Source organism: Cyprinodon variegatus, unplaced genomic scaffold (assembly GCF_000732505.1).
Source record: "Cyprinodon variegatus isolate N-32 unplaced genomic scaffold, C_variegatus-1.0 Scaffold1210, whole genome shotgun sequence".
Classification (NCBI taxonomy): Eukaryota; Metazoa; Chordata; class Actinopteri; order Cyprinodontiformes; family Cyprinodontidae; genus Cyprinodon; species Cyprinodon variegatus.
Genome location: NW_015151663.1, coordinates 71,280 through 87,467, shown reverse-complemented (window position 1 = coordinate 87,467; position 16,188 = coordinate 71,280). Strand labels below are relative to the sequence as shown.

At 36.6% G+C, this 16,188-nt stretch overlaps 1 protein-coding gene across 2 annotated transcripts in view; it reads right to left on the bottom strand.

The window, feature by feature from the left end:
* Positions 1-16,188, bottom strand: part of LOC107102144 (serine/threonine-protein kinase LMTK1-like) — a 39,256-nt gene that overhangs the window by 19,161 nt on the left and 3,907 nt on the right. For both annotated transcript variants that reach the window (XM_015401325.1, XM_015401324.1), the window contains exon 2: positions 6,772-6,905. In XM_015401325.1, the coding sequence (XP_015256811.1) occupies positions 6,772-6,905 (134 nt within the window). The remainder of the gene's footprint in view (positions 1-6,771; positions 6,906-16,188) is intronic.

Below are 16,188 nucleotides of genomic sequence, written 5' to 3'. Positions count from 1 at the left end.
GAAAAACAAGCCATCTCTTCTATAAATCATCATGGGTAATTTAATAACTTTAGGAAACAAGTTAAAAGAACTCAAAGCCCTAGCAAGGACCAAGCCAATATACTGGCAATGTAGAATTATGTGTTTTACTGAAACAGTTCTGCAGGACCATATCTCTGACTCTATCACATGTTTCTGTGAAAATGCTTCTCTGCAACCAAGATATTGAACATCTGGCAGTTGGCTTTATTCATAGTATTTTCCCAGGGTTTAATGGTGGCATTTTATTAACCTTTTACATTCCTACTTCTGTTGTTGCTCATACTGTGGGTGATCAGTTCCATTGTTGCTAAGGTAGAGACACAAGAGCCAAATTCATTCCAGTGATTTGAATGAACTGATCAACAAGAGTAAAGGAGCCTCTGGGAAGAGAGACAGGGAATCATTAAGGAGTATAAAGAAGCAACTTAAGGTCAAAATGAGAGAATGCAAGGAGATATACAGTAAAAAGCTGCAAAGCAAGTTCCAGCAGAACAATTACAGAGATGTGAGGTCACGAACCAAGCAAAGGAGGAGCAGTTCAAGTACAGAAAGCAGGACAGACGGTTACAGAAGATCATTCCTGCCTTATCAACATTTTGCAACAATTCGCTTAAAAACCTGATGAGTAAAAACAACATTTAATTTCCCTTTGGAATCAATAAAGTATTTTTGAATTGAACATAAATGCCTTTATACTAAGTTAAAATTGCATACAGGAACTGGTGGCACAAGTAGATAACGTCTGAGTCAAGTGTTCAAAACTAACTGTATATAAGTGATGTTAGAGTAAAGGAGTAAACGAAGATAAAAACAGATGCACAACACACTTTTTAGATGTCTATATGTGAAAAAATAGAAAACCACCCTAATTTTTCTTCTACTTCACAAATTGGTGCTGCTTTGTTTTTGTCTATTACATAAAATCCCCAAATTATTGTGGCTTTTGGTTGTAACATGAAAAATGTGGATAATTTTAAGGGTAATGAATACTCTCACAAGACACTGCTTTATGATGCCATGCTATACCAAAACTGAAGCTGTATATTATTTTACCTAAAGTACAACTAACCTTTTAAACTTAGAGTTATACATATTTAGTCATTGCGGTAAAATGGCCTTTACTCACGTTGCACCCCCACCCCAAACATGTATGCATCTCTCCCCACGCACACACAACCAGCTGTAGCAGTGAAAAGCTGTGCCGCTCCTTCTTACCAGAAATCCCACCTACTGCCTCCTTGTGTTGTGTCTAATTTATTTCTACAACCAATCTTCCTGCTCCTCGCTCCACTGCAGTGTCCTTGTTCACTGTGCAGTCCAGCCATCAAATGATGTCATATATCATATGATAGAATATACTGGATGTCCCAGCATCATCTTAAATCTCTCTGGATCATTTTAAATCAAACCATAGGGGTTCTCATATGCTACGTCAGCTTGCTTGTCAAATATTATATCCTACTGCCCAAATGAACAGAGGCTTTTCTCATATGTTCCACATTTAAGAGAAATTACAGACACTTTATTCCTTCATTTTGCTTTTCAATTGCAGCCTTGACAGCACCTTTATTTTCCAACTCGGATTAGGGTTATATAATTGTTTGCAATTCTATAATATAATAAATATATAACACAGCCCTTTTTTCCCCTTTAGGCCTTTGTTGATATTACTACTGTATGTGCCCAACACATTTCAGTTGGTGCAATTGAGAGATTAATCATAGAAACCACAAAAATATGCTTATCAAGAACTCACTTTTGAGATGTGAGTAGGAAACAGTTATGTACTTTTTTCTAAGGTGGATTTCCTTTTTCTACATATTATATCCTTATATTGATTAGGATATTGTCTTATCTGAAGCACTATATGCTAAATTTGTGGTATTATGTTTTACTTAAAAATTATAGCTATTCTATTCTAAAGATTCTTGTATTTAGCCTGTGACAAACACTTCTCAGGGTATACTACTAAGCTCGTTCACAGCTGGACTGTGACCAATTTTCAATTGCAAAACACACAACTTTGTTTTTATAAATCATTTCAATTTGCTTCCCAAATTATGCTGTCAAGTAAACAGCCTCTTGTGCTGATATAGTTAGCCCAAGTTTTAACAAGGTGCTAGTTATGCATTTAGAGGAAGAGCATAACTGTATTTATGTAAATTTATGCAAACTACTGTAAGCCCAAAATGCATCCAATTCTCAAAGAGCAATACTGATTGCAAGAGGCAGTTTACCATAAAATATGGTATTTAATATCTACTTGAAGCTGGTTTTGCAACAGAGGAAAAGAGGCAACCTTGTGGCTGCATTGCAGATAGGATTGTTAAAGAAGATATAGTCCATCCTTATAATAAAAAAAGTGTTTGAAATCCTAATGTTGCATTTTTATATTTAGTATTTTAATATTTATTACTATGATTTATCACAAAAGAATTAATAATGACATCTTTGTAACAGATACTGTTTCATGTCCAAAGGTCAATATCTAACCACATGATCACCCTAAAATATAACTATATCATTCCATATTTTTAGTCTATGTAATAAATGTTATTTTATTTTCATTTTATTATTTTTTTTTTTGCAGGAGATCAGGCTATAGGGCTGTCTTCGTGTACATAAAGCTACTTAATGGTCCTCTGGGTATCTATAGTTCAAGAACCAATCATGAAATAAAACTTGGGGTAACAGCAGTTATATGCAGTTAAAATAAAGGGGAAAACTGATTTAGTACCAGATAGTAAAGAGAGGTTGGACTAATATTTAATTTATCAGGATGGCTATGTATGTGTTTGCTGTTAAACATGTGTGCATAGGAATGTGTGTAGGTGCACTTCTCATTCAAGACGACCATCTGCCACTCTCCCCGGAGTGAAGTGTGAAAGCGAGCACCTGGCTGTGAGTCAGCAGTGCATAAATCCCCGGAGAGCCTTCAGTTTAGAAAGCACTTAATATCCAGCCACACATTGCACGCTCCAGTAGGAACACAATAAGGGAGAATAATAATGGAGCTTTTACCACAGGGCAGGCCCACAAGAAAGCGCACCTAACCAAAAAGCGTTTGACTGATGAGTCATGGTCAAATCAGATAAAGTGTTGGAACTACTGAAGTATTTCTTGTCACTCCTGATGCTATATGAATGCATTATATATTCAGTAGTAACTGCATTGATGGTAAAATGTTGTTCAAAGCTCTGACTAGGTTCCCTGTAGGCGTCCATTAACAAAACACTGAGTCGTTCAGAGGCAAATGTTTGTTGGCCAAATGTTCATTTTAGAGATGATGTGCTGTAGTAATTGATAGCTCCACTTTAATATGATCAACCAGAAACAAGGCTGGTCAAAACAAAGAGAAACAACCTTTTTTATACTGCTTACTCCTATATTATTTAAACCCCAAGGAGATTTTGAGTTCCCTAGGATTGGCCAAACATATTGACCATTTGTCAACCTATCTTTAGCTTACTGGATTCTGTAAATTTGTTTTTAAACCTTTTATTTCCTTGTATTTCAAAAAAAAGGATGTTATGTGCACTAACAAATCTTCCAAGAACTTTAAAAGTAAAGCAGGTCAGATCATTTACCATACTTAACACATATGGTTTTTGATAATGCATGACTAAATCAGTTTAATCCTACCAAAATACATGTCTCCAGTTAAGATTTAGTAGAGTTCAACAAACTCTATATTTCCATTTATTTTTATTGCATCCAGGCATTATTACAAAATAGCGTCTGTAAGTGACAATTACATGCCAAGACACTATGTAAAAGTGAGCTCTGGAGATTTTTTAACCTCCCATCATTGCAGTCAAGCACGGTGGTTGGAGGCTTAAAGAGATACACATTTTTGTGTTATGTTTTTTTAATGATTCAGGAAAACATGCATGTTAGGTTTAATTAGGTGACATTAAAATGATGTGAAGTAATACAACCCATTTGGTATCCACTAATAGAATTAATATGATGAAAATAAGCTGCACAAACAACAAGCTAATGTATTTCTGACTGAATAAACATACAGTAGTAGCCATTCAAAATTTCCCCACCTTCCTTAATGGGCCCTTGGCTGGTCACCTACAATTCCTTTTTAAGCATCAATCTTTGTACTAAAATATTCTTTCCGTCATGATTTGTGGACATTAACATCTAAAGAGATGCTGTATCTCCTGGGCAGACCCTGTAATCCAGTGAAGGGGTGGAGCCAGAGTAAAAAAAATATCCAAGAGGGGCCACTCCAGTGGCTTGAAGTTGGAGGGGATTTAGCTGGGAGTTGCAGAGAAATGGGCTGCCATTCGGCTGGTGTTTGACTTGGAATGGCCATTTTGAATGGCTGCTACTGTAGTCAAATTTCAAAATATACCAATTTAGCTTTTTTCAGTGTGTTGGGGGGGCGTGGGGGGTCGAGGGACTGCAGTGGGTTAATGATGTCAATGGTGCAGGACACCTATACACTTTCAAAATACTTATTAGTAATAACTGCACGGCATATCTGGAACAGTAAGATACACTGGAAGACTTTGTAAGTAGTAATGGATGTATCCTCCTTTATTTTGCCTGAAACCAGCTGAAGTTTAATCAATTCACATCCTCCACGTGACCAAGACATTTCTCCAGAACCAAGGCAATCAACAGCACTAATGATTTTTTGTTAGGGGAGTCTAATCTGAAAAAAAAACATGGAAGGATTAAACATTATTTCTTCCTCTCCCATTTTTTGTCCAAGAAAGTAAGATTTCTTCCTGCAGTCTAACAAATCTATGAAGTCCCCACTATTATCATTCTACTTCTTCAAAAAGCTAGAAAAGAAATACAAATAACAATTTAATGCATTTTTCGTCCCACCTTCCTTCATCTCTGAGTAGCTTTGCTTCAACTCAACATATACACAATGGTCTGTTTTTCATATAAAAGTCCCCTAATCAAAATGATCAGTTCACTCAGATGTATAGGAATGAGAAGGAAATATAAAATTAACAGGAAATGAACTGACTTCATAAGTATCATGAGCAAAGCATGATCCTTCCCTATCACCCATTGTAAATCAGATATAACACTCTAGATGACTTGAATGGCTCATTGACAGCATAGTGAAGACTTCAATTACATGGCACAGCACTGATTACCTCTGATGAAGCTTTGGTCTAAGGCTTAGCATTCTAGTTTGAGAGCAGTTATTTTGAAGGGAGGTTTTTCTTTAACTCCTTTTTAAAACTCTGGCAGAAAAGCATTTTTTCACAATTACAACTGGTAATTTTAGGTTGAAGCAACTAGCTGCATATATCTTCCAGGCTGTAGCAGTGACATTTGAAGCTCTTCACCATGCACAGAATTAACATTTTAGCAAAAAAGTAATGATGGTAATTAATTTAGTGAAAAAAAAAAAACAACAACATTATTTCTGTTTGGAACGCATGATCTCCCAACTAGGGCATCCATGTCTATACTCTCTAAGCTGTTAAGAAGCAGCCACTTGTTATGAAATGCGCAATGAGCATACCATATCAAAAACAGACCAGTGTTCTTTCACTAAGTGTTAGATTACAGGCTTAGATCTTGAGTGAAAATTCTACTGCTATAGTTGAGACTATAATTTATCTACTTTAAAGCTAAAGGAAGTAAGCCATTAAAACGCATGAACAAATTGACTTGACAAAACTTAAAGATGTCTAAATGGTAATTCACCGTAAGAGCAACACATTAAAGGGGAAGTTTAAAAGTCTGGGTGCAGCATATTTAGTAGCTTCAGATATTTTACAACTTTGTATTCCCCTATATGCATTAAGACTGTGTCATTTACAATTAGCCTTGATCTCTTGCTTGGTTTAGTGCATAAATTTGACACAATATGACTCAGACTCACTTACAGGCAAAGACAACAGAAATAATGTGTCAGCCTGTTATGGCTTTTGGGAAATGACTTACATTACATATAATGAAATTGTCATGATTCTGGCAAAGTAACTGACTTGTTTACATTAATCTCTAATCCTGGCATTATCACTAATTCTTCCCATCTGTGAAGCTTCACCCCTTCTCATCAGTGCTCATATTTACCACCTCATCCCCAACCTACTTAATCACACATCAAACCAGTGACTGTTACCTTATTATTTGAAAGGTTCACAGTGAGTAGATGTCTAAAAGTCTTTACTTTCATGACTGTTAGGGAGGAGAACGACACAGGATTTGGGAAATCGATTGTTAATGCCCATGAGTAGATTTTCTATTAAACTGTCGGCCTCATTTTATTTCTTATTGTCTTTTTTACAGCAGCAGCAATGCAGCACTAGTTCATTTTAGTCTAAAAGCATGGCTGTAGCGTCCAATATTTAGCATTAAAGCTGTGGTAATTAAAAGGCGTGAAAGAGAAATTTAAAATTCTTATTGAATATTCTTACAAACAAAAAGGACCTTGATCTGGACATGTAGCTTAAACATGCTATGTTTTCCTGATTAAAACATTTAATAAAACACTTTTATAAACATGCTTATCACAAGAGAAAATGAAAAACAATTAAAATTGAAAACAGCTGGCCGATTTTTTCAACCAGAGTAACTAACTGTTTTTCTGTTCCATGACTAAGAAGTTATGTTGTTCCTGTTGGACTCCACGATGGAGAATCTGCAAAGGGAATTCTTGGTCATCTGTCTGCGCCATCTGTGTTTGTGAGCACTATGCTCACCGTTATTTTTTACATCAAAAAAAACACTCATGCTTCCAGATGTGTGCAGCAGGGAGCTCACCTTGAAGCCAATGTCTCCCTTCTTGCAGCAAAGGCAGGCCAACATGAGGAAGACAAACGTGAAGAGACCAGAGAAGGAGATGGCTACGACTGCTAAAGAAGAGGGCCAGGACAGCTCACTCAGTGGCGTCCCATCTGCAACATTAGAGAGATGTGCAAGTGTTAACGGTTTCGAGGTGTCTGGGGATCAGATGGCAAACAACAAAGCCATGCAGGAAATTAAAAGCTAAGTGGAGATGAAGCGGATTCGTATCGGCAGGGTTAAAACGCACCAGCTTGGAAAAAAAGAATAATCACTCGTCATTAAAATGGATACAGGTTCTTTTTCCTCTTTAAGGAGTAAATGTTAGAATATTGTAGCAAAGCTGGAAAAAAATAACATCAGTCTGAGCCAAGTGGGGGAAAGTATAAAAAAAAAACATCCATTAATGCAAGTAATGCCCCATAAAATGTAATAAAAGAGTAGTTATTATTCTTTCTAGTATACACAGCTGTAATGGATAAAAATATTGCATTCTGCTTTTCATTTTCCACACAGCAATAAACTAGAATCTGATTTAAACCAACTACTTTCCAAGCAATGCACAAAAAGCTGTTATAACATATTTGTGTTTACTACATTTTAAAACATCCATATTCAGCCTGTCTTGTATTTTTTTTATTGTTTTTAAAATTTTACAGGTACATTACTATATATCTCATCACACACATGATGTGGTTCCTAGAATTTCTAAAAGTGGAATGGGAGGCAAATCTTTTAGTTATCAGGCTCCTCTCCTATGGAACCAACTACCAGTTTTAGCCCGTGTGGCGAACACTCAGTCTACTTTTAAGGTTAGGCTTAAAACGTTCCTTTTTGATAAAGCTTACACTATAGTCAGAATGGCTCAAGTTATCCCAAACTATCTCTATAGTTACGCTGCTATAGGCTTAAACTGCTGGAGGACATAGGGACCAGTTTTCATTCTAGTAATTTGATTGTTTAATCTCTAACATTACTGTATGCTCTCTCTGATTTTTCTCATAATAGCAGCTTCATCTGGCCTGTTCCTGTTTGGCTGTGGAACCATCCAAGAGAAACAAATATCAGCTGTGCTGCTGCCATCAACACCGTTGTTTATAGATGCTGAGATGCTAGCTGGGCTTTTTAGCCAAAATTAAGTTCTTCAAATGCAACACTGCATATCACCCTAAACACACAATTCCAAAGGTAAAGTATGGGAGTATGGGCATGGCAGAATAATAAAAAGAAAGGGGGGTTTCTTCATCAGAGGCATGAATCTTTGTTTAATTTATTAGGAAGTTGGCTAGAAGTGAGCAGAGTGTGATTTATGAAAAATGATTGTTTAATAAAAGGCTGCAAAACACTTTGCATTTGGAGAGGAGCTCCACCCTTTCAGTAGAAAAATGAACTAAAACACACATCCAGAACTACAGTGGATCAAAACATCTATGTACATTAAGGAGCAATAATAAAATGTTGGTCTTTAGCTATGTAAAACTATAAAAAACCACAGAACTATACTATATTCTAGACTTCAAAGTGATGCTCTAAAATTATGTCAGTCCATCAGATAAAACTACAAAAGATGTGTATCAAAATAAGTGGCTGTTAAAGTTCAAGAAGAGGGAATATTTTTGCAAGGTACTAGAGATCTGAAGAAGACAAATACATACAGAGTCAGAAAAAGCGGAGATCTACATCATAGATTGGAGTTACAATAGTCTGTGAGGCATGTGAGTGGGTTGTTTCCAGCTCGGAGGCTGAGACCCCTGTGGTCCTGGCCCATTTGGCAACAGGGAACACACTGTTCTAGACCTGAATGCTCCCACTGCCCAATCAGCTCTGCTCCAACCCAAGCCCGACCCAAAGGTCACAGCCACAAAGCCTGTTATGTGTTAGACTTGCATACACAACAGATAGAATATACTCTAACCTGATACAGTATCTTTGTGCTAAAAGTTTTGGCATATATCGGCACTGACTGGTAAAGACATTACCATTGTAACATCCAGATGGCCGCCAAATTGATTGGCTTTTACAGTGCGATAAACTTCATGCCCCATCTTTCTTTCATTAACACGAAAGACTGATGCCTCATGTTTCATCGATTTTACTGTGCCAGTAGTGAGATGGTGTGGTTTTTTTTCTATGCAAGTGAAATGTTTGTGAGATGAAAAAGGTGATACTTGGACTAAACCAGACAGTACTACTTCTCAAACACAAAGCCTGTGTATGCAGTGAGCAGACACAATCGGAAAAGGCTGACTTTCTATTCATTTACAAAGCGATTTAAAAAAGAAGGGATACCAATATTCCCATTGGACAAACAGTTTCCGCACAACTGTCTGTGTAAGTTATTTTAAATATATAACACATTTTGTCTGTTAATAACTTATACAGTTGATTAATGGCTTTATTAAATGTAAGCTGCAGTTGTTGTCAAAGCTTTAATGGAACACACTAAATATGTGGGAGTCAGTGCCAACTCAAGGACATTACAAAATACATGCATATAGATAATGCCCTTTAAGGAATAGGCTGTTGGAGTTTGCTGATATGACCTGTAAGATCTGCAGCAGATAAATTAGTGTCCTTTAAAACTTAAGAAAAACAGATTGAACACATAATTCCTCTATCCCTCTGCTGCTGACATTCCCACAAGGATGCTATACAGACTGACCGATCTGATGGAACCAGACTCTATTCAAAACAAGAAAAAAATCACAGAAAAATATGCAAACCTGAAAACAAACCAGGTTACAATTACAATGGTCAGTGGGTTTCCTGAGCTTTAATTCATCAGTGGCCATTTTAAATTCACTTTCTAGGTGTGAGTTTTAATAAAGATTGAAAAAACTCCATGGAATCATATTTTCAGTTTAATTCTTGAGAGCTATTGTAATTTGTAATCTTTTTTCTATATTTTTTCAGCCAGCCTCATTTCTCCCCATAAAGTACTCAGCTCTAAATTCCAATATAGTTTGTTACTTGTGCCATTTCCTCATAAACATATTTGCAAAAGCCATTAAACCATTTGTTCATCAGGTTTTAGTGATCAACATTTGCAATCTGCATTAGAAAATAGATGGCCATTGGTTATATTGCATCAGCTAAAAAAGGACAATGAGAGATCTCCTTCTATGGAACCTTAATTTTTATTATGACAGATCACTCTCAATCTGCAGATTTACTAGTGGTTCCTAGAATTTCTAAAAAAAAAAAATAGAATGGGAAGCAGATCTTTTAGTTATCCGGCTTCTCTCCTGTGGAACCAACTACCAGTTTTGGTCCGTGAGGCAGACACCCTGTCTACTTTTAAGACTAGGCTTAAAATCCTGAGCTATCTCTATAGTTATGCTGCTATAGGCTTAAACTGCTGGAGGACATAGGGACAGCTGCCTTTTGTATCTCTGTTTCTGTCGCTACAAGCATGCTTAGTGTGAGGGATTGCACTTGAGTCAATGAGTCAATGCAATCAACTGTTTTTTCCTTAGATAGAAAACTTTGAATCAATTTGACTGTATGATATGGTTAAACTGTACAGTGCCTTGAGATGACATGTGTTGTGAATTGGCGCTATATAAATAAACTGAATTGAATTGAATCCTAACCTGAAGTAGGACTATTGATTTCCTATCTCTTAAAGGTAAAAACTAATAACGAATGATCTTTTGCATTTCTTGCCTGTTGGTGACCAAGTTCCCATCAAGAGTTCATCTTAGGGTCCCTTTTATTCAGTATCAACTGTAAATGCTCCCCTCTCTCACCAGGCGACTATGAACCCATTCAAACACTGGGTAAATGTGCTAAAGAAATCAACTCAGGGATGTGCTACAATTTTCTTCATCTGATTCAAAAGAAAACTGAATAGTGTTTGGACTGAAAGAAGAGTCCAAAATTGTGTACTCGGCTTGTGTACAACCCCCCCCCCCCATATGCTCCCTTCGAGTAACCGGTACCTCTTTCAGCGGGTGCTAGTTGGTTTTCTCTGTGCAGGGCTGGGTCCCTCAGACCTGCTATTTATCATCTTCTCCTGCTTTGAGCCTTTTAAATACTATATACACAAGCATACTCATGTGTATGCACCACAAGTATTTCAATTCAGCCATTCATGGATACACAGTTATGCTCAATACTAAGCTACATCTTCAACAACATATACTGTAGGTCTGAATACCATGGTGTAATCTTCATGTATTTTGCGTTTGAGGTTTTTAAACATGCGTATGTATACCAACTCCCTCTTTTGTCACGATTGGTGTTGTGTGTTTTTTTTTTCTTCTTGCAGGTGTGGAATCAGTCTTAAACCATGTTTTGGTCATTTTTTTCTTTCTCCCCCTTCCCCTCTCCCTTTCTCTCTGCCTTCAATTTTTTTCCTCCCTGCCTTGTCTCACCTCCCTTTCTGTCTCCATGTCCATTCATATTGCTTTTCTTTCCCAAAGGCCAATTCAAATAAAGTTTCAAGCACAATTAACAAGTAGAACCTTATGGCAACAGCGATGATAGTCCACTTGTGAAAGCAAATCTGTTGGGCTCTTATCCAGCACAGGATTTCAACATCTAGCAAATTACAGAGTAAAACTATTGGCAAACATGAAGAAGATGTGCCTGGGCTATAAATAGTTGGAGAAAGTAGACCTCTACACTCTTTGAAAAAGACATTTAAAGTAAAACATCATAAGCTGTTAAAAACATGTTGTACTTATAGTGATCTAAAAACAATGAAAAAATATGCAACTTCACCTTTAAGGCAGTTCAGTTACTAAATGCACCTTATATTGGAACTAAATTATATAGCAAGAAGCTATAGGGCTATAGGGATGGCAACAGCTTAATAAAACATATGTAAATTACAAATGTATATTAAAATCTAGAACCATGTAATGCTTTAATTAACTCCAGGCATGGGTTTTTATCTTACTTGTTTTGTGTATCAAAGTTCCAGATAATAGATCAGCATACATCTCTTATTTCACCAAAGGAAACTTCTGTGTGGTGGTCCAGGGGAAACCAAGAGGAAACATTTTCATAAAAGTGACATTTAAATCTATCTGCCTCTCTCCCTGACTCGCTCTCTCCTTTCCATCTCACTTGGGATCTGTGAACACAGTGACGGGTTCCTCCATAAATATTTGAGAAGTGCACATTATCGTACCAGCTGCACAGAGAAATGAAAATAAAGCACTTAAAGCTTGGTTCATTCCAGCTTTATTAAAATGCTTTCTCCAGGACTGAGAGAAAGAGATGAGTAATTTCTTGGCTCAGAGGAGGGCAGAAGCAATGGAGTCACCCTACCACCTTCACATTTCAGGCTGACAATTAGGGGGAGGCTGCAGGGTAAACAGATGGACAACAAAGAAAGATGGTGCTGCTTCCTGTAAAGAATGAAAATAGAGGAGAACTTTTTATTTTCCATAAAACTGTAATACCAAATTATTTGGCCAAATAATTAAATTAATCTACAGGGTTTTTAGAAGAATTCAACCTTTCCAGTTTGTCATGCTTTTACAGCAAACTAACTAACTAACTAACTAACTAACTAACTAACTAACTAACTAACTAACTAACTAACTAACTAACTAACTAACTAACAAGGGGCTACACTACATAACATTCTACCAAAATCATTTTGTTCAAAGTGGTAATACTGTATGACTAAATGGAAAACAGTGGAAAAGGCATCAGAGGGCCTCATGTAGTAATTTTTAATTTTTCTTGCCGTACACTTCTTTTTACTTTCTTTCTTTCGAGCATTTTTTTTTTCTAATGTGGCCTCCTAGGAGTGTTCCACATAATATTCAAAAAAAATTTCTTAACTTCAGTAAGTGATCATCATAAACCTGATGAAGTCCACATGTGCGTAAGTTCCCCAGACATGTGAATTTGCAATAATTACTGTCCCAATAATTTCATATAAGGCAGTGGTTCCCACTCACACCAGAACAGAATGAATGATCAAAAGGCTTCTCTAGCACTTGATTGCAGATAACAGACATATGTATAACATGTAGGGCAGGGGTCCCTGAGGACCAGGGTTGGAAACCACTGATTTAAGGGTAAAACTTTCCATGCTTATCAGAAGGTGTTAATTCACATAAGATGCATGACAAACAAAGATGAAAAACTTTACAGTATCAGGGATTGAGGTTCTGCTGACTGAGAGCGGAGCATTAGAAAGAAAGGACTAGTAAAAGTCAAGCAATGGAGAAAAAGTCACAAGAGCTATAAATGCCATAGCAGAAAAAGTAAAAAGAAAAGATAGAAAATAATAAAAAATAATTTGATCCGAAAACAGTCAATGAAAACTACTGATGGAGGCAAGAGATGCAACATATGATGTGAATGCTTACTATGCTTTCACCATCAACCAACAGGACATAGCATTCTGCAAAATCTAGTTTTATTATCCATTGAAAAGGCTAGGTCTTCAGAGCACCCCTGCAATCTTCATTGCACTCTTTATCTCTCTCATGCAAAGCATAAGAAAAACATGGTAAATGGCCTGAACTTATATAACGCTATTTCAAGTCAGAGGACTTGACCAAACAGTTTACACTACATTTAGTCATACATCCAATCATGTACACACTCAGGGACTGATGGTGGCAAGCTACAGTGTAGCCACCACTGCCCTGGGGCTCACTGACTGGCTGCCGTACACTGGCGCCACCAGACCCTCCGACCACCATCAGTAGGCAATGCAGCTGAAGTGTCTTGTCCATGGACACAATGTCACTGAAAGCCAGAGCCGGAACTTGAACTGACAACCCTCCAGTTGCAGGGAAAACTAGTCCTACGGCACTGTAATAAAATGTACTTTATAACTGCAAAGTTGCAGAATTAATAATTATGTACCCTAATAAAACAGATACTTACTTCTACGTAAAACTGTAGTAATTTAGTAAAAAATTTGGTTTGGATAACACCTGACTGATTGCATAAGACTCCATCAAGTCTGGAGCACCTGTAAAATTAGTTTGTAGCTGAGAGAGGATTACAAATAGGAGAAAAATGTTGAATGTGACATTTTCTCCTAAATCACTCATACAAACGATTTAAGAACAACTTTGCTGATTTAAAGGGTTCTTGCATGAGGCTCAATGTCTATAAGTGTGTTAGAGTGAGATTAAGAAACTAAGAAGCCAGCTTTTATTTTAGAAAAGTGAGGGGCAAACGTGTTGTTTCATCTGCCTTAACTGGGCAAACAATACCACAATATACTGTATATAAAGTTGTTGATGCTCAGATTAGCCACAGTGCTTTGCTAAAAGACTGTGAGGAGCATAAAGATGTTCAGAAAGATGGTAGAGTAACGTTGTACTTACTGGAAAAATACATGAGCAAAACATAGAAAGAAGTACGGTAAAAGCACTGTTCTCTGACATCAAAGCCTCAGACACAGAAATGTTCAGAGGTATCTCACTCATGAGGCACTCAGTGACCAAGGGGACCAGTATGACATGATTAATGGTAGGATATGGCATTCTCCTCCAGCTTACTTCCTCTCTGCCAGTCTCAGGCATTTCTAAATGAGTGCAGATGGCAGAGGGATGTCCTACCCGCAGACAGCTATGATAACTGTCATTAAATGGGAGGGAGACCTCTGGAGAACCACAGGGAAAAAGCATCAGAAGAACTGTAATGTACATGTAAAAGGAAGCATTCTGGTGAAAACAAAGGGTTAGACTAAGAATATCAGTTCAGTTTCTGTCTGTGCTTTATTACCCTTTTATGGTAAAAAAGCAGCTCAAAAAGCTACCGTCAGACTGTTCATATCACTTCACACAAAACACTGGAAATAATTTTACCTAAAAGCAATAGCAAAAAAAGAAAGCATCATTACTTTGAGAGTTTTTTTTACTGATGAGATTGAAGAGAAGCCATCAAAGCGGGCAATTACACAAATCAAAGAATACATAATTATAATGATTTGACCAATATTGTACAGCTTTATAAATTAGTGTTGATTTTAGTTTAAAATGAGAAAACACAAAAATATAAAACTCGTTTGAATATTAAGTATTTTTTCAAATATATTTGTGCTTTCAATATGAACAACCACTCTTGTAACAGCAGCCAGTAAAGAATTGCCTCATTATTCACTTTCATTAACTGATAACACATAATGAATTATTGCTTTCCATAAATCTCATTTAATCTCCTGATTCAAACAGCAGTTAACATCAGCATAAATTAGCCAGTTTATGTTGTGTTATTTGCTTAGCACTAATCAATAATGAGAAGCAATTCTTTTTGCTCCTTAGGGATAGATCTAATTATATCTCCACTCCTTTGGTCATGGTTCTGAAAATGAAAACTGAGTTTAGAGTGAAAGCTAATGCCTATTGAGATTTAAGTTTGAACGCATCTCTTATACATGATATTACTGGTTTTTGAAAATTATAACTTTGCATTTCAAATATCATTTATATGACATCAGAATGTCACTGTAGGTCTAATAGTAAAGCAATACACATTTTGCTTCCGTAATCAGCATTTCCTATAGATCTGACAAACCAGGGCTCTAAATTGACATCCCAGGGCTCATTTCACCACAGATGATAAAACTATTTCTGCAAATATGCACTGGAATTGAACCCAAGATAATATTTTAGTCAGTTTCTTGTCAAGCTAACCACAACAGTCTAGATTTAAATGTGAAGATGCCCATATTTGTGCTCTTGTAGGGATATGTTAAAATCCAGATAATACAGAAAGGCCTAGAGTAAAACAGGTACTTTAGAAAATGAATAGAAAGTGGATTACATCAATAATTTACATCATAGAGATGTTACATAATGAGTGATATGTGTTTATTTTTGTCATGATTGTTTTAATTTTTCATGATTGTTTTTTTCCTGTTATTAACTTTTCTGTTAAAAAAGGAGATTGTATGTGTTATCCACTCTATTACCTTTGTAGAGTCATGACGAATGTAGGTAAATAGGTAGGTAGACTAATAGGTAGATGAGCAAGGTAGACAACTTTAGACTTAAAAAACTGTCATAAAAAACCCATTTCAGAATTTGGAGAAGAAAAGCATATGGACTATGGTACGGGCATAGAGGCAGTGCTTCAAGTAGCACCACACAAATGTGTCCAGGACTTATGCAACAACTGTGGTATTCTTTGTGTGTAGCTGCTCCTGTAATTCCCACGGTATCACTTGATTGACCTAAACCCCTTAAGGAATCTGTAAAGTGCTGCCAAAAAGAAGGCAATACAAATATTAACAAAAAAGACCAAACTCAACTCTGATAATGAAGAAACTTGGGATTCCTTCACCCCTTATCGCTGAGCTCCACAATTCAATTTGGTCCTGATATTCAATCATTCAATCATCAGAGCGTCTGCTCTGCCGATAATGCAAGCGTAGAAGAAGAAATGTGCTGTTTACCTGTGCAAAGAAAGAAA